The sequence below is a fragment of the Danio rerio genome, chromosome 20 (assembly GCF_049306965.1).
Source record: "Danio rerio strain Tuebingen ecotype United States chromosome 20, GRCz12tu, whole genome shotgun sequence".
Lineage (NCBI taxonomy): Eukaryota > Metazoa > Chordata > Actinopteri > Cypriniformes > Danionidae > Danio > Danio rerio.
Genome location: NC_133195.1, coordinates 467,652 through 492,678, shown reverse-complemented (window position 1 = coordinate 492,678; position 25,027 = coordinate 467,652). Strand labels below are relative to the sequence as shown.

At 38.7% G+C, this 25,027-nt stretch overlaps 1 protein-coding gene across 2 annotated transcripts; it reads left to right on the top strand.

Annotated features, from left to right (window-relative positions):
- The first annotated feature begins 295 nt into the window (after positions 1–295).
- On the top strand, positions 296–23,824 carry frk (fyn-related Src family tyrosine kinase). 2 transcript variants are annotated; one of them, XR_012396280.1, is made up of 9 exons: positions 296–989; positions 7,346–7,467; positions 11,849–12,012; positions 13,904–14,072; positions 15,481–15,639; positions 18,322–18,503; positions 20,618–20,786; positions 20,969–22,882; positions 23,049–23,824. XR_012396280.1 is itself a non-coding variant. In XM_021468553.3 (8 exons), exons 1-8 carry the CDS (start codon positions 631–633, stop codon positions 21,181–21,183), a joined length of 1,539 nt encoding a protein of 512 aa, XP_021324228.2. In that variant the 5' UTR covers positions 296–630; the 3' UTR covers positions 21,184–23,824. The 2 variants fall into 2 exon arrangements, 1 of the variants encoding a protein (XP_021324228.2); XM_021468553.3 differs by having other exon boundaries at positions 20,969–23,824.
- The last annotated feature ends 1,203 nt before the right edge of the window (positions 23,825–25,027 follow it).

Genomic DNA, 25,027 nt, shown 5'->3' with positions numbered 1-25,027 from the left:
TGTGTGAACTTAATTAATTTGTGTTGGGAAAACATGGTGAAACCAAACATTTCTATACAGTCTACCAAGTGTACCAAGTATACTTTCAGTATCATTGATATATGTATCTGAAATGAGCTGATTGTTCAGTGTCTCCTCTTATCTTCGCCCATATCTTGTCTTGAATGAGCTCCGCGTTACTCATTGCGCACTTGCTGTGTGGCATCTGGAGAATCCTGCCCGAGGGCGTATTGCTGAAACCTGCCTCACAATCTGCTTTTGTTTTTTATAGTCGAGTTTCAGGTACTAAATCGTCGCCTGTTGATCGTTCAGAGGCTGAAAATCAGACTGGAGTTGACTCGACTGAAGGAGAAGGGCGATATTAAACAGGAATAATGTGAGCAGGAAACGCGAACTGATTTTCTTCACTTGCTGTTTGACCTCAGCTGTAAATCTCCAGTTTTACTGCCGTCAGGGGCTGTGCTGACAGCCTTATCTCGTGTCACACAAGTCCAAGGGTTTTTCATTTCTTCTATCGATCACAGTATGGATGTATAACTCTTCGGCTCATTCCCAAAATGCTGAAATGAACCGGATTTACGCACTTCATCTCTAGCTGCTTATATACTGGATTGATGAACAACTTTCGCGATGGGAGACGTCAGAGAGCGGATTATAACGTGCTGTCAGAGCGTTTTCCAGTGTTTTAGAGACCCGGACACTAGCCCCTCACCGGACACCGGGAAGAGGCACATTGAGGTGATTACAAATGAGTTCGCGAAGCCGCAGAACCGAGAGCTGCCGCCGACGCCGGTGCTCTATGTGGCGCTTTATGACTACACCGCGCGCACGGACGACGATTTGAGCTTTAATGCCGGGGATAAACTAGAGCCCATCACCAAAGGAGAGGACTGGTGGTTCTCCAAGGCAATAACCGGCATCTCCGCCAACAAAAAGGGCTACATTCCGGCGAACTATGTGGCGCCCGTGGAGAGCCTGGATGCTGAACCGTAAGTTCCTGTGGTTACTCTAAAACAAGATAAATAAACCGAAATGGAAGGCAAATCCTTTCTTTCTTTCTTTCTTTCTTTCTTTCTTTCTTTCTTTCTTTCTTTCTTTCTTTCTTTCTTTCTTTCTTTCTTTCTTTCTTTCTTGTATTTATTCATTCATTATTCCAGTTATTTGTTTATTTATTTACTTATTTATTTATTTATTGTATTTGTTCATTCATTATTCCAGTTATTTGTTTATTTATTTATTAATTTACTTATTTATTTATTGTATTTATTTATTTATTCATTTTTTATTTACTTATTTATTTAATGTATTTATTTATTAATTAATTCATTTATTTAATATATTTTTGTATTTATTTATTCATTCATTCATTTATGTAGTATATTTTTGTATTTATTTAATAATTAATTTATTTAGTCATTAATTAATTTATTTAATGTATTCATTTGTTTATTTACATATTTATTTAATGTATTCATTTATTAATACATTTATTTACCTAATATATTTTTGCATTTATTTATTTATTCATTCATTTCTTTATTGAATGTATTAATTTATTTATTTACTTATTTATTTAATTTATTAATTCATTTATTTATTTAATATATTTAGTATTTATTTATTAATTTATTTATTTATTCATTAGTTTAAGTATTTATTAATTCATTAATTTATTTATTTTATTCATTTATTTATTTATTTATTTATTTAATATATGTTTTTATTTATTAATTCATTTATTTTCAAAGTTAAAAAAAAATTATTATATATATTTTTATTATTTTATTTTGTGGCACACTAATAAATGAATGAATGAATAAATATGTAAGGCAAATCATCTTTCTTTCTTTCTATTTATTTATTTATTTATTTATTTATATATTTTTATTTAATAAAATTTTATTTTATTTCAAAGTGAAAGGATTATTTTATGTACCCTATTGCAGATTATTTTGCTTGTTTATGTGTAATTTCTAAGGCACACACATAAAAAAATAAACCCTACTAATGTAAGACAAATAATCAATCTTTCTTTCTTTTTTATATTTATTTATTTATTTATTTTTTTGGGGGGGGGGGGGGGGGGGTTGTTTGATGAACAACTTTATTTAAAACAACATTATTTTATTTACCCCATTGCAGATTATTTTGCTTGTTATGTGAGATTTATGTGTCACACATAAATAAATGAATGTACACATAAATGAATGAATAAATAAATACATTTATTTATTTATTAGTTTGTTTATTTATTTATTTATTAATAATTAATTAATTTAAGGCAAATCGTTCTCTTTTTACTTAATATAATTTCAAAGCAAAAGCAAGATTATTTTATTTACCCCACTGGTAGATTATTTTGATGTTTATGTGAGATTTCTGTGAGACACATAAATAAATGAATGAATGAATAAATAAATAAATCCTACTTAATTTAAGGCAAATCATTTTTCATTCTTTCTCTCTTTCTTTCTTTCTTTCTTTCTCTTTTTCTTGCTTTCTGTCTGTCTTATTTTAGGGGTATAGTTTCTGCTATAGTGTGTAGTAATTTCTTAAAGGGGCAGTTCACTTAAAAATGAAAACTTCCTCATCATTCCTCAAACTCAAACAGCTGTAAACTTTAATGAATTCCTTTCTTCTGTTGAACACAATTGTGACATCAATACAAGGAATAAAAATCAGTCAGTGACTGATTCATTTCCTCCAGCATTCTGCAGAATATCTCCCTTTGTGTTCAGCAGAAGAAAGAAACTCAAACAGGTTTGGAGGGTGAGTAAATGATGACCGGATTTATATTTTTGGATCAGCTGTTGCTTTAAAGACGACTGAATGATCTCGCTTTCCTACATTCCTCCATCTCAGTGAACCTGAGGGTAAAACATATTTACAAGGATCCGAGCTCTTCCTCATAATCACAGATAACTGTCACAGCAGACACAAAATAGCTGTGTTTAATTTACAGTACTGTAGATCATCAGTAAACTCTGACAGCTGCACAGATTAAAGTCCCCTCCTGGTTAACCCTTATTTCTAATGCAACAGTGTGTTTTATTAAGTGCATGAACAGTGCTAGAGTGATTTCGCTGAGTAGGACATGATCCTGAATCTACACCCACTGTATGTTGATCCTCATCCAACATTTCAGTCAGCCAATCAGATTTAAGGGAGAGCTTTGCAGTTCACCTTATTCTTATTAGGGTTCGGGTTAGGGTCATGTGCAGGCCCAGACACAATATGCAGACGTTTTGGTAAAAATGTTCATTCATTCATTTTCGTTTCAGTTTTGTCCCTTTATTCACCACAGCGGAATGAACATCCAACTTATCCAGCTTATGTTTTACACAACGGATGAGCTTCCAGCCAAAACCCAATAATGGGAAACACCCATACACACTCACATTCACACACACGCTCATACAACACACGTCAACATTGAAAGAACATGCAAACTCCACACAGAAATGCCGACTGACCCAGCCAGGACTTGAACAAGCGACTTTCTTGCTGTGAGGCAACAGTGCTAACCACTGAGCCACTGTTTTTTTTATTTTTTTTTTATTAAATTTTTATTAAAACACTCACAAATCTTCGTACATTTCCACAGATTTTCCACATTGAGTCTATTTATTTGATTATGGAAATGTGAGTAATTCATATTTATGCAGTTTATATATTAGTTTTAGTAATATTATTGAATAGTATTGAATAATCTTCTGTCTTTTAGTAGAGATATTATATGAGAAGCCTCCGTTACTTACTAAACAAGAGGATTTCCATTGTAAATGTTTAAATACAAGATAAAAAGTTATTTATTTGTTCAATGTGTTATGTTTTTAGTTACTATACACGCCAAAAAAAGACGATTGCTGCTTGTTCAAACTACTTCTTTAAAATGCGCTAAAACAACTCAATTTCTGAGGGTCTTTTTTTGGGACAACTTAATTTTTCAATGTCAAATCTGCCTTAATTTGTAAAAACTAGTAAGTTAAATTAATTCATTTTCCCAGTGATGGGTTGCAGCTGGAAGGGCATCCGCTGCATAATACATTTGTTGGATAAGATGGTGGTTCATTCCACTGTGGCGACCCCTGATTATTAAAGAAACTAATCTGAAAGTAAAATGAATGAATGAGTAATTCCTTCATATTGTGCTAAAAGGATGGCACAGGGGCTCAATGGTAAGCACTAGGGATGCTCCAATCAATCGGTATCGGCTGATATTTACATTTCACGACTCGATTGGTCCTCGCTGATCTCATGACCTGATCGCAAGTGTTTATTTACGAGTTTATAACCAGAGTTATACATCCACATCACTACAACATGTGAGCAATATTTCCAAATTGCATTGTCAGTCATTTTTCTAACCATTTTTCTGTTTTATCTATTTATTTATTTTTTTGTAAAGCTGCTTCTGACCATTACATGTAGAGTTGAAGCCAGAATTATTCGCCCCTTTGAATTATTTTTCTTTTTAAATATTTCCCAAACGGTGTTGAGCAGATTCAGGAAATGTTCACAGTACGTCTGATAATATTTTTTCTTCTGGAGAAAGTCTTATTAGTTTTATTTTGGCTAGAATAACAGCAATTCTTAATTTTTTTGAAAGCAATTTTAAGGTAAATATTATTATTTTTTCGATAGTCTCCAGAACAAACCATCATTATACAATGACTTGCCTAATTACCCTAACCTGCCTAGTTACCCTGATTACCCTAGTGAAGCCTTTACATGTCACTTTAAGCTGTATAGAAGTGTCTTGAAGAATATCTAGTCTAATATTATTTACTGTCATCATGACAAAGAGAAAATAAATCAGTTATTAGAGATGAGTTATTAACACTGTTATGATTAGAAATGTGTTGAGGAAATCTGCTCTCTGTCAAACAGAAATTGGGGAACAAACTAAATAGGGGGGCGAATAATTCCGCCTTTAACTGTATATAACATCCTTAATGTGTTCACTTAAGTAAGACAAGATCTCACACATAGAGGTAAAATGTGCTAAGTTATATAAAGCTTGAAGCAGTAGTTGGTGGTTCATTCCGCTGTGGCGACCCTTGCGGAATAAGTGACTAAGCTGAAGGAAAATGTATTAATTAATGAAATTTTCTCTGGGTTTGGGAATTATTTGAGTTGACTCAACTTAAACATGTAAGGCAACTTGCTGCAGAACATTTAGGTTAAGAGTTGAGTCAACTCAAAAAAATGCTGTGCAGCAAGTTGCCTTGCAGTTTTAAATTGAGCTTTTTTGTGATTCATTTTTCCCCCTACATTTATTTATGACTTTAAATGGCATGATAGTGCCTTGATCTTGTATCCAACTACTTTTAACCTTGAAAAGTTCAACAAAAGTTGACTTCTATTGGCACTTTCCTGTTATTTTAGACTTTCAGTCTGTCATGTGTGACAGTGTGCAGTGCTGTATAGTGTGTGTTGGTGTTGTTCATTACTCTAGAGTAGCCTTGTAATAAACACCAGCACATTTACTCTTATTTTACAGACTTATTTCTCTAGAAAACATCTCTTATATTATTTCAAACCACTAAAATGTCAGTAAAAGTCTCTTTGTTAAACTGTAGAGTTGATTTTACATCATCAGAAGTGGGCAGATAATGCAATACCACCATAATGCAAGTCTCCACCACAAATAAACACTTGTGAATCCCTAAATATGGGAAACATAATGAACAGATATTCTTTCAGTGCAGCTAGATTTAATAAGAAAGCGGTTATTAGATCAGTAGTAGACCGCTACAGGACTCATTTACACTGGGGGCCACTATGCAGTCGGTGACCGAGCTGGAAAAACAGGACATTTGTCTCAGAGTATTGGCTGTGCTGTGACACACGAAGCCTTGAGCACGAGATCAGATCACTCCTGAAATCTGCTGATCATCACCAGAGCAGCTGGATCTGTCCTCCTCGCCCCTTTAATAACTCAGCTCGCTGCTTTCATGATAAAATTGCCATTTTGTTCTTATAATAATTGTTCTGTCATTTCTGTATTGATTTTTTGGCTCCGGCTGTGCACAAAACAAGCGCAGGAATCATTAACAGATTTAATGCGCAGCACTTCCTGCTCGACAACAGATCATTAACCAGCTTCCCTTAAGAAACAACAGGGAGTTCAATACAGCACCGCTAGATAGAAATCCTCAAAACACTCTTGCTAAAATTTTATGTTTATGTATAAATATATTATTGTAAAGTGTCATATTGTAAAACAATATCTACAGTGGGGGAAATAAGTAATGAACACGTCACCATTTTTCTCAGAAAACAGATTTCTAAAGGTGCTGCTGACTTGATATTTTCCCCAGATCTTGGTAACAGCCAAAGAAATCCATATATGCGAAGAAAACAATATTAATAAGTTTACAAATGAAGCTATGCACAATGAAATGGCTCAGGAAGAAAGTATTGAACACACGAAGAAGTGAAAGCCCAGACAGCTGCTGAAAGCCTCTGCCCTTCCTCAGTGTAAATGAAGATCAGCTGCTTCAGTCCAACATCTACATCAGCAGGAGGATGAAGAGGAACCCAGGGTGGACATTTCAGCAGGACAATGATCCAAAACACAGCCGAGGAGACTCTCAGATGCTTCCAGAGAAGGAAAATCAAGCTGTAGAATGGCCAAGCCAATCACCTGAGCCGAATCCAATAGAGAATACAGAATAAAGCTCAGATTTGATAGATGAGACCCACAGAAGCATCAGGATTTTGACTATTTTACAATATTTATAATATTTACAATATGACACAATGGTGCATTAGGTAGCACGGTACTAACCAAAAATTGAGCTTTATTATGTTTCCATCAGGAATCTTCTTCATATTTACCTAATATTCGAATGCTTTTTGGCATATAAAGAAAAAATGGGTCGATTGTTTGACCCATATGGTGTATGGACTTTTTATGGTTCAGAATCAAATGTGTATTAGATAGGGAATGGTCAAAACTTCTTCTTTTTTTTACATTTTTGAGCGAGATGCTAACGGTCTAATCTGATTCAATGATTTATGCTAAGCTAAGCTAAAAGTGCTCCATCCAGACCTGGAGATCGGCTGAATGAATTCAAAAATGCTAAAACTCAAATCAATTCAGTCCATCGCCAGGTCTGGCGAGGGAACTTTTAGCATAGCTTAGCATTGATCATTAAATCAGATTAGACCATTAGCATCTTGCTCAAAAATGTTACAAAATATGTATAAAATAGTTTATTTGAATAAACATAATACATAAATACATTTAAATTAATTCATAACATATGTTTAGTATGACATGCTGAATAGGAAAGTGGCGAGTCTGTAATTCTGTAACACTCTGGGCTTTCTTCTGCAGATGGTATTTTCCAGAAACAAAGCGCTCGGATGCCGAGAAGATGTTGATTTCTCAAGAGAACAAGAAGGGAGCTTTTCTAATCAGGAACTGTGAAAGTCAGCCCGGGGAGCTGTCACTCTCAGGTATGTTCACCTGTGCTCACTGTGAAAGTGTTGGGGTGTTTTTAAGTCATATAATAATATATTTAAAGGCACGGGCCACTTTCTTTTGGAAATTGGCTCATTTTACAGTTAAACAGTTGAGTTTTACCATTTCTGAATCCATTCAGCTGATCTCCGGGTCTGGCCAGAGCACTATTAGCTTAGCTTAGCATAGATCATTGAATCAGATTAGACCATTAGCATCTAGCGAGTTTCGATGTTTGTCCTATTTAAAACTTGACTCTTTTGTAGTTAGGTTGTGTATTAAGACCTATGACAAAGGTTGAAAAGCATTGCTCCTGCTGCAGCCGCAGTACAGCAGCTAAGTTCCTTGATTATTAAGCTGAAAGGATAGTTCCTAGCCATATCCATCTAGGAAATATATATTTTAAATTTTCTGTTAGTCTTATTAAACTATGTAACTACGGAAGAGTCGAGCTTTAAATAGCATTTAATAATAACATTAATAATAACTTTTTTTCACACTTTTTGAGCAAGATGCTAATGGTCTAATCCGGTTCAATGATTTATGCTAAGCTAAAATTCTCCCCCAGACCCGAAGATCAGCTGAATGGATTCAGAAGTGGCAAACAGTATTAATTCCTAATGAATAAAAGAAAAAGTGCTTAAAAATACTGAAAAACTACATTACTAATCAAAAATTGAGCCATTAGGAAATTTACAAAAAAGAAACCTATTGGTGTATTTTTGACTTTTAAGACTTTTTTGGTTCAGGATTAAATGTGTATTGAATAGGAAAATTATCAAAACTTTTTTGACATTTTTGAGCAAAATGCTAATGGTCTAATCTGATTCAATGATTTATGCTAAGCTAAGCTAAAAGTGTTCCCGCCAGACCCGGAGATGGCCTTAATGGATTCAAAAATGTTAAAACTCAATCAAATTCATTCAGTCAGTCTTTGGTCTGGCGGAAGCACTTTTAGCTTAGCTTAGCATAGATCATTGAATCGGATTAGACCATTAGCACCTCGCTCCAAAATGTAAAAAAAAAAAAAAGTTAAATGTTTAAATATATTTTAAAAGATTCATAAAAGGATTAGGAGACTTGTAAAATGAGCCTAATTTTGTCTTGAATCAAATTATGCTAATGTTTTTTGGGATTCGTCACGAGTATGTGCTTGTTAAGTCGTGACTTATGCTGTTTCCGGGTACAAGCCGCTACTCATTTATATTGAGAAAATATTTGTTTATGAACACTTTTTAGTCCTATCACACGTCAAAGTGAATTTCTATATAAAATCATGGCGCACACAGCAGTATCCGGACTTGCTGCATAACAAACACCAGTACTCAGTCACTTTCTGGCCATCTAATATAAGGCCCATGCCTATATGTGGTGTTGGTGGTTGTCGAAAGTACTACATCGCTGTGTAAACGTTCATTATTATCATTTGTTGAGTCTCCCCATATAGTTTGATAGACCTGGAAGCCGCTTCACATGACGTCACACTTAACAAGCGGATGGTGACTCTGCAGATTTGTTTGCAACAAGCTTTTACACTTCTCAGGACTCAAACCTGCCAAACCTGTCGGTCATGGTGACTTGATCTATTTTGTCCTGCAGTTTCACACGTTTTCACCATCATCTCATGTAAGACAGCAGTAAGGTTTCCATAGTTTGTTTGTTTTGTGTTGATTTGCGGTGGTGAGTTGCATTATGGGATGTTGATCTCTGCTCTGTCCACTTCTGATGTTGTAAATTCAACTCTACAGTTTAGTGACTTGAAAATTGAAATAATATAAGAGATGATATCTAATAAGAGTGTAAAATAAGAGTAAATGTGCTGCAGTTTAGTAGTACTAAGGCTTCTCTAGTGTAATATACAACACCAACACACACTATACAGCACTGCACACTATTACACATGTGCAGGACACACACGCTTACACACTCATCAGTGTTAAAAGTTGTTGGAAAATAGATTTAAGTCCCATAATGCAACTCAGAAGAAGAAATAAACTAATAAAAAATAAAAACAATATGAAATAATAGGGAAACTGCTCATCTACAGATATGTTTTACAGTGTACAGAAGGTTTGGCACTTTTAGAAGGCTGCAGATATAAACAGATATAGTGTCTGCTTAATGTTCTCCCAGTTTCTAAAACCAAAGCAAAATCCCACAGGTTTTCTGATTACGTAAAGGCATATGTTTGTTTATTAATGAAACATACAGGTGATTATAATATTAGCGTTATATTTGTCACATCTATATTATATTTAGGGCATAGCTGCCCTAAAAATGAACATTTACTCTCTCTTTAGCTTTATACCTTCTGTCCAACACAACAGAAGATATTTTGAAGAATGCTGAAATCCTGTACCCAAGTGTTTTTCCTGTTATGGAAGTCAATGGTTGCAGGTTTTCAGCATTCTTTATAATATCTTCCTTTGTGTTCCACTTGAGGGAGAATAAATAGTACATTTTCATTAATGTGTGAACTGTCCCTTTAACACCAGAGCGTTTCCAGGCGGTCATTTACATTTGTTTTACCTTAAACAGACCCGTAGTCAGCCTGGTGAAAAGAGTGATTCGTTTTTCTCAAAAAGTGGACATTTTGGTCAGACTTTACAAAAAGGTTCATTAGTTAATGTTAATTAATGCATTTACTAACAGGAACAATGAACAATGCATTTACTACTGTATTTGTTCATGTTAGTTAGTGTTAGTTAATGAAATGGTGCAATAACTTATGTTAACAAGCATGGACTTGGATGTTAATAATGCATTAGTAAATGTTCAGTTATGATTAATAAATGCTGTACATGTGTTGTTCATGATTAGTTCATGTTAGCATTAACTAATGAAGCTTATTGTGAAGTGTTGCCGACATTTTTGCAATTATACGGCTCATTTTCTATTTAATTATGAAATTTAGATGCTGAATGTTGTGATTTAGCTTGACAGATGGTCAGTAAACCACACTTTTTGCTTATTTTAGCCAAAATAGTGTTCAAATCTATTATAATATGGTCCACTTTTGGTGCTTTGCTCTAATAAAGTGGTCATTTTTTGTTTCAAGAGGGTGCAGAATTTAGAATAAAAGTTGTTAAATGTTTTCTCAACAATACAGTAGTGAAAGAAGACTTCTCTCATACGTCAGATTGTGTGTTTCCCTGCACAGCTGGATGAAAAATATTTGCATTGTTCAAAACTGATTGGCTGAAGTCACACCGAAGCGGCAGCCAGCTGAGGATCCTGCTGGGTCTTAAAACCTTTTCGAGGGGTTATTTTCACTATTTATGATGGCATAGTGGTCAAAATAGGACAAATGAGCTGATGTATGAGACAAATGCTGGACTTTTGTTAGGGAAGAGTGAGTCTTCCAAATCACCTGAACCCCACCCTGGCTACGGGCCTGCTAAATCAGTCAAACTCAGTCCTGGAGGGCCGGCGTCCTGCACAGTTTAGCTCCAACACTAATCAAACACACCTAAACATGCTCATCAGCGTCTTCAAGACCACTAGAAACCTATAAGATTAGAGTTAGAGGTAAACTGTGCAGGATACCAGCCCTCTAGGACTGAGTTTGCTCTGCCCTAAACCGTGGTTAAACATTGAAATAGCGCAGCTGGTGTTTAAGAATGTGAGGTAGCCAAGGCTAGCGGCTGCACTTCCTGATTAGTGACTAGAAAGACAAACAAGTGTTTCCTCATTCCAAAGTCTCTGAGGCATTTACCGTCCGCCTTTATACTGCTCAACACGGCTGACTGCCATTGGATATGGTGAGAGATAAACCTGTGATGCAGACTCAGGTTATGGCAACAGACTAGTGTCGTCAGCTGACATGTGACTGAGAGGAGCTGATTACTAACTCATTAACAGCAGCGCAGTATAGCCTGAGCCTTCAGACACACACCCTGCATCACAGAGCAGTCTCCGTCTGCATTTAGCGGTATTGTGGCATCATATCAAGAAGGTCTCTGGTTTGAGTCTCGGCTGGGTCAGTTGGTGTTTCTGTGTGGAGTTTGCATGTTCTCCCTGTGTTGGCGTGGGTTTCCTCAGGGTGCTCCCCCTCAGTCCAAACACATGCTCTATAGGGGAACTGATCAACTAAACTGGTCATAGTGTGGGTGATTCCCAGTACTGGGTTGCAGCTGGAAGAGCATCCGCTGTGTAAAACATATGCTTGAAAAGTTGGCGGTTCATTCCACTGTGGCGACCCCTGATTTATAAAGGAATAAGCTGAAGGAAAATGAATGAATGATTAGCTGGCTTGTAAATGATTCCCAATCTGAAGGAAATGGATTGCATTTTGTTTGTTTATTTGACCTTCATTAACCGTATATCATTATGACCGCTGTGCTGAGTATCTGTGTGTGCTGTCTGTCTGTATTACAGTGCGGGACGATGTAAAAGTCAAGCATTACAAGATCAGAAAGCTGGATAATGGCGGATACTACTTGTCAACGGCACGTAATTTTCCCACGCTGAGGGAACTGGTGGAGCACTACTCCAAACACGAAAATGGCCTCTGCGTCTGTCTGGCAGAACCCTGTAAAAAAGTGAGAAGTCCACTATTACTGTCACGTCTGAAGAGCTGATTTTGTAAATGTTAATGTGTAGTTCACTCCAAATTCACTCAATCTTTCCTCTCCTCAAGTGATTCCAAACCTTTATGAGTGTCTTTCTTCTGTCGAATGCAAAAGAAGATATTTTGAAGAATGCTGAAAACCTGTAACCATTGACTTCCATTGCAGGAAAAACAAACACTATGAAGGTCAATGGTTACAGGTTTCCAGCTTTCTTCAAAACATCTTTGTGAGAATGTAAACAGCCACCTGGCCACCGGGAAGAACTGATGCGCTTCAGGACCAGCCTGAGAATAAATAGAGCTGAGAGAAAGGAGCTGGAAATCTGAGGAGAGACTGAAGAAAGAGGAGAGAGGGTGAATAAAGCAACTGGTGTTCAGTTCTCCAAACCTGTTTCCACTTGGTCCTCAACCGACTGAGAGATTTGACGATGCCATGCCAGGAGCCACACACGGGGCTTCAGCGTCAACGCTTGACTGAAGGCGTGTCTGAAGTTGGGGCTGAAGCGATCGTCATAGCAGCGTCAGCCAATGAAATTCAGTCAGCAATAGGCCACTGTCTAGCTGGGGTATTTGCATACAGCAATCTGATTGGCTGACGCTTCCATCGGCACTTAAAAAGTTGAGCAAGTCCCAACTTCTGCAGCAAGCAACACCTCTGAAGTGGTGCCGATGGATCCACAATGCAGTTTGACAATACCTAACGTCACCCATTAAAAGTGAATAGGAAGCGTTGACACTGAATGGGGCGTTATGGAGGAATCTATCCACCCCTCTATCTTCTGGTGACCGGCTCTTCCAGCCAGCAGAATTGTTTTCCCTCCTGCACGCTCCCACTTTGGTGGATGGTAGCAGGCTTTGGCTCTTGAAGACGTTGGGGACTCCCCCCAGCCTTCTCTCGGCTCTTTTCTGACCAGTGGTGAGTCCCACGTCCCCTGCATCTCCCAACGCTGGGAGTCGACAGCATTGGATCTCTTCATAGCCGCCTCGGTTTCTCCTCAGCTCGGGTAACTCCAGAACACTCACCCCTCCTACTCACCTACTCACCTTTCCCTCTTGGTCCGCTTCCACTTTGCTGGACAGTAGCAGGCTCAGGCTCTTGGCAGACATTGGTGGCTGCCCGGCCTTCTCCTGGGATGGGTCTTGAATCCCACGTCCCCTGCTCTTCCTCATGCTGGAAGATGGCAGCAGGTAGACCTCTTGATTGCTGCCTCGAGCCACCCCGGCACCTTGGGGCAGAGGAATGGATTTCTCCATCGCTCAGTTAACTCCAAAACACAACACGTCCCTCCATCACCTGGGTTTCAGCATCACTGTAATAATGTTAACAGCCACCTGGCCGCCGGGAGGAAGGAGGCAGAGAACCAACACACTTTAAAATAAGTTAATAACACAGTAAACAAAACAAACTGAAGGCAACACTCTCATAATACGTCCAGGCCTAGCACTGGAGTGTCTCCTTCTTTTAGCTTCCAGGGCTCCTCCGTGAGACTCGAGGCAGGTGATGCGTCCAGGTGTCTCTGATTATCTCACGGCATCCGCCCTGTCAACCTCACAGCTCTCGACCGCGCATCACTCGCCACGATCTTCTTTTGCATTCGACAGAAAGATTTCAAACAAACATTCAATGATGACATTATTGAGTTTTGGGTGAACTCTTCCCTGTAACGTCCACTGATATGATGATGATGATGATGATGATGATGATGATGATGATGATGATGATGATTATTCTGGTGTTACACAGACAACAACACACTTTCAATTTGAGTGTACAACTGACCTCTGAAATAGTGTGCAAGAGACATATTGAAATGTCAATCCAGTTCTAATGTGTGTGTGTGTGTGTGTGTGTGTGTGTGTAGTCAGTGGCTCCAGAGACGCATGGTCTATCCTATAACACTGTGGATCAATGGGAGATCGAGCGTTCCTCTGTGAAGCTCCTGAAGCAGCTGGGAGCAGGGCAGTTTGGCGAGGTGTTTGAAGGCTTATGGAATGACACCACACCGGTCGCTGTCAAAACACTCAAACCAGGTACACACACAAACAGAAGATGGACTCATATCAACTATTTTACACTTTGTTCATTTCATGGCTTATTTGTACGAATTTGAGTCGTATGTAGTTCGTTATTTAAAAGGAGCCGTGGCACCAAACCCTGCCTCCAAAGCCATCCCTCATTGGGGGATGAGCAAATCCTAGTAAACTGTATGCATTAGAACAGGGGTGTCCAAACTCGGTTCTGGAGGGCTGGTTTCCTGCAGATTTAAGCTCCAACTTGCTTCAACACACCTGCAAGGATGTTTCTAGAAAGCCTAGTAAGAGCTTGATTAGCTAGCCCAGGTGTGTCTGATTGGGGTTGGAAGTAAATTTTGCAGGACGCCGGCCCTCCAGGACCGAGTTTGGACATGCCTGCATTTGGGTTTGCCTTCATGGCAGAGATTCAACAAGCTACTGGAAATATTCCTCAGAGATTTTGCTCCATATTGTCATGATAGCATCACACAGTTGCTGCAGATTTGTCGGCTGCACATCCATGATGCCAATCTCCCGTTCCACCACATCCCAAAGCTGCTCTATTGGATTGAGCTCTGGTGACTGTGGAGGCCATTTGAGTGCAGTGAACTCATCGTCATGTTCACCAGTCTGAGATGATTGAGCTTTATGACATGCTGCGTTATCCTGCTGGAAGTAGCCATCAGAAGATGGAGACACTGTGCTCATAAAGGGATGGACATGGTCAGCAGCAATACTCAGGTAGGCTGTGGCGTTGATGCTCAATTGGTACTAATGGACCCAAAGAAAATCTCCCCCACACCATTACACCACCACCACCAGCCTGAACCGCTGATACAAGGCAGGATGATCCATGCTTTCATGTTGTTGAGCCGAGCATCCGAATCTGTCAGCAGAAATGGAGACTCATCAGAGCAGCAACGTTTCTCCAATCTTCTATTGTCCAGTTTTGGTGAGCCTGTGTGAATTGTAGCCTCAGTTTCCTGTTCTTAGCTGACAGGAGCGGCACCCGGTGTGCTCTTCTGCTGCTGTAGCCCATCCGCCTCAAGGTTGGACGTGTTGTGTGTTCAGAGATGCTCTTCTGCAGAGCTCGGTTGTAACGAGTGCTTATTTGAGTTACTGTTGCTGGAACCAGTCTGGCCATTCTCCTCTGACCATCAACAAGGCATTTGCGCCCACAGAACTGCCGCTCACTAGATATTCCCTCTTTTTCAGACCATTCCAGTAGAAATTTGCGTTAACGAGCAGTTGGACAGGTGTACCTAATAAAGTGGCCGGTGATTATATATTTGGCATTGTTACATTTTCAGTAGTACAAGCTATGATCAGTATGCTGATTGCATTTATTTTACACTAATATCAGCCCATGCTAATGTTGCGTCATTATACGCTTGTCTTGTTCTCATGTCTCCTCTTTGTGTGGTAGGAAATATGGACCCCAAAGACTTCCTACGGGAAGCTCAGATCATGAAGAAGCTCCGTCACTCCAAACTGATCCAGTTGTATGCGGTCTGCACTCTGGAGGAGCCCATATACATCATCACAGAGCTCATGAGCAACGGAAGTCTACTGGAGTATCTGCAGAGTAAGACGCACGCTCACACACGACACAGATCCCAAACATGATGAAACTCATTTAAAAAAAAAAAAGTTGGGACAGTGAAGCATTTACCACTTTGCAATGTTACCGTTCCTTTTCACAACACTTAAAAGACGTTCAGGGACTGAAGACTCCATCTGATGAAGTGTTTCAGGTCTAGTTTTGTCCCATTAAGTCTTAAGGTGGGCAACAGTACGGGGTCCTTATTGTCGCATTTTGCATTTAAAAATGCACCACGCATTCTCTGTTGGAGACAGGTCAGGACTGCAGGCAGGCCGGTCAAGGACTCTGTAATGTGTGCAGAATGTGGTTTTGCCTTGTGTTGTTAAAATATGCATGAGCATCCCTGGAGAAGAAGGCAGCAGATTGTGCTCCAGAATCTCTCTGCACTTTCAGCATTAACAGTGCATCACAGAAGGGCAAGTTACCTTTGCCAAGGACACTGACACAACCCCATACCAGGACTTGTTGCTGGTAACAGTCTAGATGATCCTTTCCTTCTTTGGTCTGGAGCACACGATGTCCGTTTCTCCCCAAAAGCGCCTGAAATACTGATTCATCTGAGCACAGTGCGTGTTTCCACTATGTGATGGTTCATCCCAGATGCCTCTGAGCCCAGAGAAGTCAAGAAGTGGATGCTTCTGGACACTGTTAACATATGGCTTCAATTTGGCATAGTGCAGTTTGAACTGGCGTTTGTGGATGTAACTTGTGGTACTTGACAAAGGTTTACCGCAGTACTCCTGAGCTCATGTGGTGATCTGGCTTATAGATGAATGTGGATTCTTGATGCAGCGCCCCCTGAGGGATCAAGATTATGTTGTTCAGCTAACGCTTGCGCCAGTTTATTCATGACAATCTGCATCTCTGTAATGTGATTATTATTAGCAGTATTATTGATTAAATGCAGATTTATATTTGCTTTAATAAACACAAGTGTCGATGTGTCCAGCTGTGGGGTTTTGGAGACGTCTGCATCAGCATATGTGGTGTAAGAACAGGACGTGTGTTTGGATATAACTCAGCTTTCTGACCACACGTCATTATTATTGTTCATTTATTCCCCTGCTGGAGATTAGAACTGGATTTAGAAATAGTTTTGACGCAAATCTTTGTGTTTTAACAAAGGAGATTAAACATGTGGGCTAATGGATGTGTTCAGCGGAGTGAGTTTCCACCAGTCCTCACTCCACCAAAGTAAAGGAGTAAAGTAAAGGAGTACAGTAAAGAGGCTGAATGGAGGAGGCTGGTTCTTTATGCTCGTGCTGCAGATGCTCTGTTTAACTGTTTTCTCTCTAGTGAAGCGTTCAGTTTCTACACTTAGAGTGTCACCATGTAAATAGCAAATGCACCATGGAGCGACACAACTGACTATGTGGAAATAGGGAATGAGAGACGAGACTCTGATTGGTTTAATGCAGGTTCTGCTCAAAACACAGCCAGAACTCATATAGAGAATCAGCACAGCCCTGTTAGACCATGCACTCGGGCGCAGAGCGTATTATTTAGTCCTTAAAATGGCAAACGGGAATTCAGACACACCCTTAAAGCGTTTGCACCATGCACTTTAGACTTTGCACAAAAATAGAGCTCTTCAACTTTGTTTGATAAATATTTGTTCTTGAAAACTACCATTTCTGTATTAGAGAGTAACTTCCAGAACTCAAACAACACAATCAGCAGAGGTAACATTTCTGAATATATTTGACCGCCATGTTTAAAAAAATGAAGCTAAATGTTGGTTTCACAACAGAGCCACAGTGTTTAGACATTTCTGGGAAATCAACATATCAATGACTTTATTGCCTATGATAAACGACTATGAAGCACTGCTTTTATGGCAGCAGCGGTCGTTTATGGACAGGGAGAAAAGAGGTGGATTGCAGTCATACACCTTATGATAGTAGCCATAATGTAAAATATAGAAAACTCCAGAACGCTGTAGTGAAGTAAAAGGCTTAATTTTAACATAATATTTAACCAAAGTAATAATACAAATCATGTTTGTGAACAGGTATCATTGTTGAGCAGGGCAACACAAGGGATCACTGCAAGAAGATCGCTGGTTCGAGTCCCGGGGGAGGGGGGTATTGGAAGCTGGGAGGGGACCAAAGTTGCCCATATTACATTATCTACAATATACAATACAATACAACATATAATAATCACAGATAATGTTCACCAGACTGCTTTGATCCTAATTGTGGTGTTTTGGTGACTGTCACTTTAAATGCAAATGAGATTGCGCTCTTTTCAGAAGAAGGCGGAGCTACAGATGCCTGTGTGTCAGCATAGTGGCAGATTCAAAACCAAGACTGACGTCCTATGCTAATGAGGGAGAGATGGTCACTAGTGGGCGGGGCTTTCCCCCTCTGATGATCCGTACAAAGAGAGAATGTCAATCACAGTGTTTCTGCAGACTGATTTAGTCATGTCTGGTTATAAACAAACACTGTTACCATATGTTTACCAGTAGAGGCCAATCATATTCACACACTGCTGACACACAACTGTGTTTAAACCCCTTATAAAAGTGATTTTTGCATAATAGGTGCCCTTTAAAATTAATTTACAAGCAAGCCTGTCTGCAGCCCAATCAATGTGTCTGATATCTGACCTGTTTAGTTGTATGCCTCAGTAATTTTAGTCTCTTTCTCTCTGAAATAGATGACCGAGGTGCAACCCTCCGCATGTCTGATCAGATTGACATGGGAGCCCAGGTGGCCTCAGGCATGGCTTACCTGGAACTGCAGAACTACATCCACAGGGATCTCGCGGCTCGCAATGTTCTAGTGGGGGATAACAATGTGTGTAAGGTGGCGGACTTCGGCCTGGCACGAGTATTTCAGGTGAGATGTATTATTCATTAATTTACTTTTCCTGGGGTTACCACAGCGGAATGAACCGCCAACTAATCCAGCACGTTTTTACGCAGCAGATGCTTTTCATCTCTGGGAAACACCCACACACACTCATGCACACTCATACACTACGGACAATTTAGCCTACCCAATTCCACTATAGCGCATGTGTTTGGACTGTGGGGGAAACCAGAGCACCCGGAGGAAACCCACAGGGAGAACATGCAAACTCCACACAGAAACGCCAACTGAGCCGAGGCTCGAATCAGCGACCTTCTTATTGTGAGGTGACAGCACTACCTACCGCGCCACTGTGTAGCCAGATGTATTATAAATTTGATAAAGCATTTGTGCCAACGTGGTGTAGAGGAGAATCCATGTCATTTTGTCCTGCATACACATACATGGGCCACATCTGTGCCACATGGGAGAAATAAATCAGAGTTTTGCAGAATTTTGGACCATGCAATGTAAATGCAGACTATGTGGTTATATTGTTAAAATAGAGCCCTGAGGTTTAGGTAAAACGGACTTACCAATACATCCTGTCATGCTAGAGTAAACGCTTCCTATGTTATTACAGTGACATCTAAGGTCAATGTTTAGCTTGGGGTTGTACAATTACCTTAACATAAAGTAATTTTTTTAATCTGAACAGGCATTAATTGCACTCTGGTCACATGAGAGTTAAGCAGAGCAAACATCGGCTTAGCATGTTATACTGTACCTTGACCTGTTGTAAAATTGCCTTGAACTTTGAAGACTTAAACCTGCTATAAATACACATAATGACATCGCTTTTCATTCACTTGCACTCACTTTTTTAGCTAATAGCTTATAGTCTTAGTAAGCCAGCTACTATCTATATATTACTGTATATTTTATATATATATAACCCTTGAAGACAAAAAAATGGCTCCAATGCACAGCATAAAAATCATTCTTATTTAGGGCTCTATTTTAATGATCTAAGCACAAAGTCTAAAGCTCATGGCACAAAATCATTAAGGGTGTGTCTATATACACTTTCTATTTTAATGATAGATAAATCCTCTCTGTGCATGGGTGCATGGTCTAACAAGGCTGTGCTATGAGGTGCCGTATAGGATTTAAATCAAACTTTGCTTATCAACACATACATAAAACACCTGTATATACACCTATAAATTACTCGCATATACACCTATACTACCGGATGTTCAAAACAACATGGATGAAACTTGTGTATATACATATAAACTTGACGCATGAATACACCCACATACACACGCACATACATATAAACTCGATCCTCACATAAACACTCACATTAACACACGCACATACATATAAACTTGCTGCATGCAAACACACCTATACACACTCGCATATACATATAAACTTGATCTATGCATATACACCCATAAACTCTCACATAAGAATATAAACTTGATGTGAGTGTTTATGTGAGGATCGAGTTTATATGTATGTGCGTGTGTATGTGGGTGTATTCATGCGTCAAGTTTATATGTATATACACAAGTTTCATCCATGTTGTTTTGAACATCCGGTAGTATAGGTGTATATGCGAGTAATTTATAGGTGTATACTGTATACACGTGTTTTATGTATGTGTTGATAAGCAAAGTTTGATTTAAATCCTATACGGCACCTCATACTGTGCTGATTCTCTTAATGAGTTCTGGCTGTGTGTTGAGCAGAACCTGCATTAAACCAATCAGAGTCTCGTCTCTCATTCCCTTTAAGAGTCAGTTGTGTCGCTCCATGGTGCATTTGCTATTTACATGGCGACTCTCTAAGTGTAAAAACTGAACGCTTCACTAGCGAGAACACAGTTCAACAGAGCATCTGCAGCACAAGAATAAAGAATGATCCTCCTCCATTCAGCCTCTTTACTCCTTTACTTTGGTGGAGTGAGGAAACGGTGGAAACTCTCGCTCGCTGAACTCATCCATTAGCCCAAAATTTTAACTTGTGTTTATTAAAGCAACTATAAATCTGCATCTCTTCAATAATACTGCTAATAATATTCACATTATACAGATGCAGATGGTCATCAATAAACTGAACAAGTTTAAATAAAAACTGCATGTGCTCTTTAGATGGACAATGAGGATAATGTTTACGAGGCCAAAGAAGGAACCAAGTTTCCAGTGAAATGGACTGCACCCGAGGCCATCAACGAGAACAAGTTCACCATCAAATCTGACGTCTGGTCTTTTGGAATCCTACTGTATGAAATTGTGACGTTTGGACAGACGCCTTACCCAAGTATGTTGTTCTGATATGAGATCACACATAATGAATATTTTGGCATTGCTTAGGCTATGTTTTGTTGAAATAACACAATCTGCAAGAGAAAACTAGCTGACAGTCATAATGGAGCTCAGGGCTTCATTATGAGAACCGAGAAAATCTGCAATGTTTAAAGCCGTTTTTCACTCTTTCTCCAGCCATGACCAACTTTCAGGTGGTGCAGCAGCTGCCCAAAGGCTACCGGATGTCCTCTCCTCCAAACTGCCACAAATGTTTGTATGACATCATGCTGGATTGCTGGAAGGACGTCCCCGCGGACAGACCCACCTTCGAAACGCTGCAGTGGAAACTGGAGGACTTCTTCGATATGGACATCACCTCTTACGATGACGCAAACCGCTTCGCCAAATAAAAACAACGTGATTAACTGCAGATGAGCCCTGTGAGGACATTTTAGTGTGACGCAAACCAAGTGCTATGATGTATATAATATACTCAGTGTATTTAACATTGAGCGTTGACTTATGTAAAAAACTGTATTAGTTAAAGCTGAATCATCTAATCGATTGAATGTGAAAATACTTCTGGCATCTGAGCCGATAACCTAGTGTTTACACCTGGTCATTTAAAGGGGAGCTATTATGCAAAAGTCACTTTTATAAGGGGTTTAAACCCAGTTGTGTGTCAGCAGTGTGTGAATATATCCAGCACCTAATGGTAAACATATGTTAACAGTGTTTGTTTATAATCAGACAACAGTCTACAGAAACACTTTGATTGACATTCTCCGTTTGTACGTGTCATCAGAGGGGGAAAGCCCCGCCCACTAGTCACCATCTCTCCCTCATTAGCATAGGACACTATTGCTTTTGAATCTGCCACTATGCTGACACACAAGCATTTGTAGCTCCGCCCTCTTCTGAAAAGAGCACAATCTCATTTGCATTTAAAGCGACAGTCACCAAAACAAAACAACCACGTGACAGAGATGTTGGTTTTGTTATTTATATATGTATATACACAGTTAGGTCCATAAATATTGGTACATCGACACAATTCTGACATTTTTGGCTTGATACACCAACACGATGGATATAAAATTAAGTGCAGACTGTCAGCTTTAATTTGAGGGTATTTACATTCAAATCAGGTGAACGCTGTAGGAATTACAACAGTTTGCATATGTGCCTCCCACTTGTTAAGGGACCAAAAGTAACTGGACAGAATAATAATCATAAAATAAACGTTCACTATTTTAATACTTGGTTGCAAATCCTTTGCAGTCAATTACTTTGAAGTCTGGAACGCAGAGACATCAGCAGACGCTGGGTTCATCCCTGCCAGGCGTCTACTGTGACTGTCTTCAGTTCCAGCGTGTTCTTGGGGCATTTTCCCTTATAAATATTTATGATGATATTCGATTAAATTAGAATGTTGGATTAATATGAAATGGCAGCATTAAAAACAGAGGCATCACACACCTGTAGCCTAGAAAAAGAAACCATTTCATTTGTTTTTGGGGAGTAGGTTAGTGAGCCTTATTGTCTTGCACATGTCGGAAAAAGCTAGATGTTTCTTTCAGCCTGTAATGATGGTAATCGTGCGCAAGTGTGCTTGTTACGATGTTTGTGAAGCACAAATCCTCCAGTAGCCTACATAAAGTACATAAAAATTTAAATAAAATACACTCTATCTGATGCATTACCTAGTCAAATTTGCTTATAGTGTGCGATTTGAGACCAGAATCATATCCGTTTAGTGGAGACGCATTCATGTGGGCAAATGTACAGGGTTCTCATAAACCAGATAGCTATAAAGTGACTTTTATCATCTCAAGAGCACCAAATTTGGTGAAAATCAGACCAATGGTCTAGGAGGAGTTCAAAACAAAATCAAAATGGCGGATTGGAAATTTAGCAAATTATGGAAAATTTGATATCAATGTATGTGGAATTATCCAAAGGAATATATCAACACCGGATGTTTCCCAGAGATGGGTTGCAGCTGGAAGGGCATCCACTGCGTAAAACATATGCTGGATGAGTTGGCGGTTCATTCTAAAACATATCATCAAAACTAGCCGCTTTTCCAACACAATCTCACAGCAATTCGTAACTTTTTCATTTAGTGGCTAATTCGTATGAATTCGTACGATCTAATTCGTACAATTTAGTACGATTTGCTCATCACCCAATGATGGTTGGGGTTAGGGGTGGGGTTAGGTGCCACGCCTCCTTTTTAAAATCGTACCATTTCGTACGACTGAACAATAATTAGCTACAAATTAGCCACTAAACTGGCAAAACGTAAAATACTTACGTTTTCTCGTGAGATCAGGCTGGCTTTTCATATCACCTGACCACTAGGTGGCACTGTGACGAAACTGTTCAAACTATTTAAAATATAAAAAACTAAACCGTGTGATTTTTTTTATATTTGGTGTCAATTTAAATCGAGAACGCATAAAGTGACCAGGTGTAAACTGGACCAATGAGCCTGCACTTTTAGTGATGCAAATTTAAGTTTTACGAGTTTCAGAGTCTCAGACGGGGACTTGTCGGACTTATCAACTTCTCTCTCCCACTTCACTTCCAGAATCTATACTGTCTTGTCTGTCAATAGAGCCAAAAAAAGAGAGAAGAAAATAAACTTTCATCTCAGATCAACAGGTAATTTAAGAGAATAACACTGGATTAATAATCAGTAGCATTAGTATGTGTTGGACAGTAGTGGGATGAACATTGCTCAGGAACTCCTGATTACAGCTCTGCTTGTCGTTGACAATTCAGAAATTCAGCTTTAGATCAAATAAATGGGCCAAAACGGCTCATTTTGGTGTCTGTATTAATTTAAATTTACAGAAGTGATTTTATATGCATACAAAGCTTAAAGTGCCTACTGTTTCAAATGACTTTAGTAGAAATCAAATGTAAAAGTATTGGGGGAACTGATGTCCTCATTCAGCGACGTGTGTTTATAAATGTATATTAAAATGAAATGTGTTTTTTCCTGTCCTGTACTTTTATGAAAAAATAAAACAACCAATAAGTGACCATGCACAGCTTTATTGTATTTTAAATGATTAAAAATGTATTGCTGACACAAAGATTAACACGTACAGTTAATTAGTATTGTGTGCTACAATGTGCTTGAAGTCTTTAATCAGGAAATAAATCTTGTTTTGCAAATTAAACTATTGGAAGAGGCAGATTAATACATATTAAATATTATATAAATGATAATATAAATATTTAATCAAATGTATTAAACAGGAAACATCAAGCGAAACATTTAAAAAATGTAATGTAATTGAAAACTTGAACCCATGTATTCTGAATATCCAATCAGCTGGAGGCAAAGCTTTATCTGTATATGCCACCATGCATGAATGAACATCCACCAGTAATGTTGTGGGGGTTTAGCTTAACTTAACACACTTGTGTCATGCTGGCATTATGAAAGAAAACCTGTGAGGAATAAATGTAGAGGCTGGATGACTTATGAATGTGAAAATGGAGCAGTGTAGCAGGATCGACCAGTTTCATGTTAACTTTAAATAGTGAATGAGTCACAGCTTGTCAGACTGACAGCGTTACCTGTTTAAACAGAAGGAACTACAGGTAGCTCAGAATCTGCAGCTTTAACACCTGTAACACACTATGAATAGGTGATGTCAAGAGTTTTCAAATTTAAATGTGGATTTCGCATCCTCATTCATCTATAAGTGATATCATGGACTCAGGACTACTTTAGCAAACCTTTGTCAAGTACCACCATATAGTTACATCCACAAATGCCAGTTAAAACTGTACTGTGCCAAGAGGAAGCCCTATGTTAACAGTGTCCAGAAGCACTGTCAACTTCTCTGAGGTATCTGGGATGGACCATCACAGTGGTACATACATAAAAAGTGGTAAATAAATAAAAAATACAGCCAACAGAGCAGACAGTGTCTAAATATTCAGTGATTTTATTGACTAAATCAGGTAAATAGCAGAATTGGCTATAATATTTATCTCTATATTTTCAACTCTATAACGTGGGTAAGGTCTAGATTGGATACAGATGCACATAATCACATCAATACAGCATCATTTACCTACACTGCAATGATAATTAATATTTTTACATTACTGTGATGGATGGTGTTATGGTTGGCACTAATAAAATGCAATTGAATGAGTAATTTATTAAATAGTATGAATGAAACTTAGTATAATTGCTGTTTTTACATTATTGTGATAGTTTGGATAGAG

Excerpts from the sequence above, each read along its gene's own strand:
- frk (XM_021468553.3), top strand. The coding sequence starts at position 631 with ATGGGAGACGTCAGAGAGCGGATTATAACGTGCTGTCAGAGCGTTTTC. Across the intron at positions 14,073-15,480 it reads TGTCAAAACACTCAAACCAG|GAAATATGGACCCCAAAGAC; the intron begins GTACACACACAA and ends TTTGTGTGGTAG. Across the intron at positions 15,640-18,321 it reads TCTACTGGAGTATCTGCAGA|ATGACCGAGGTGCAACCCTC; the intron begins GTAAGACGCACG and ends TCTCTGAAATAG.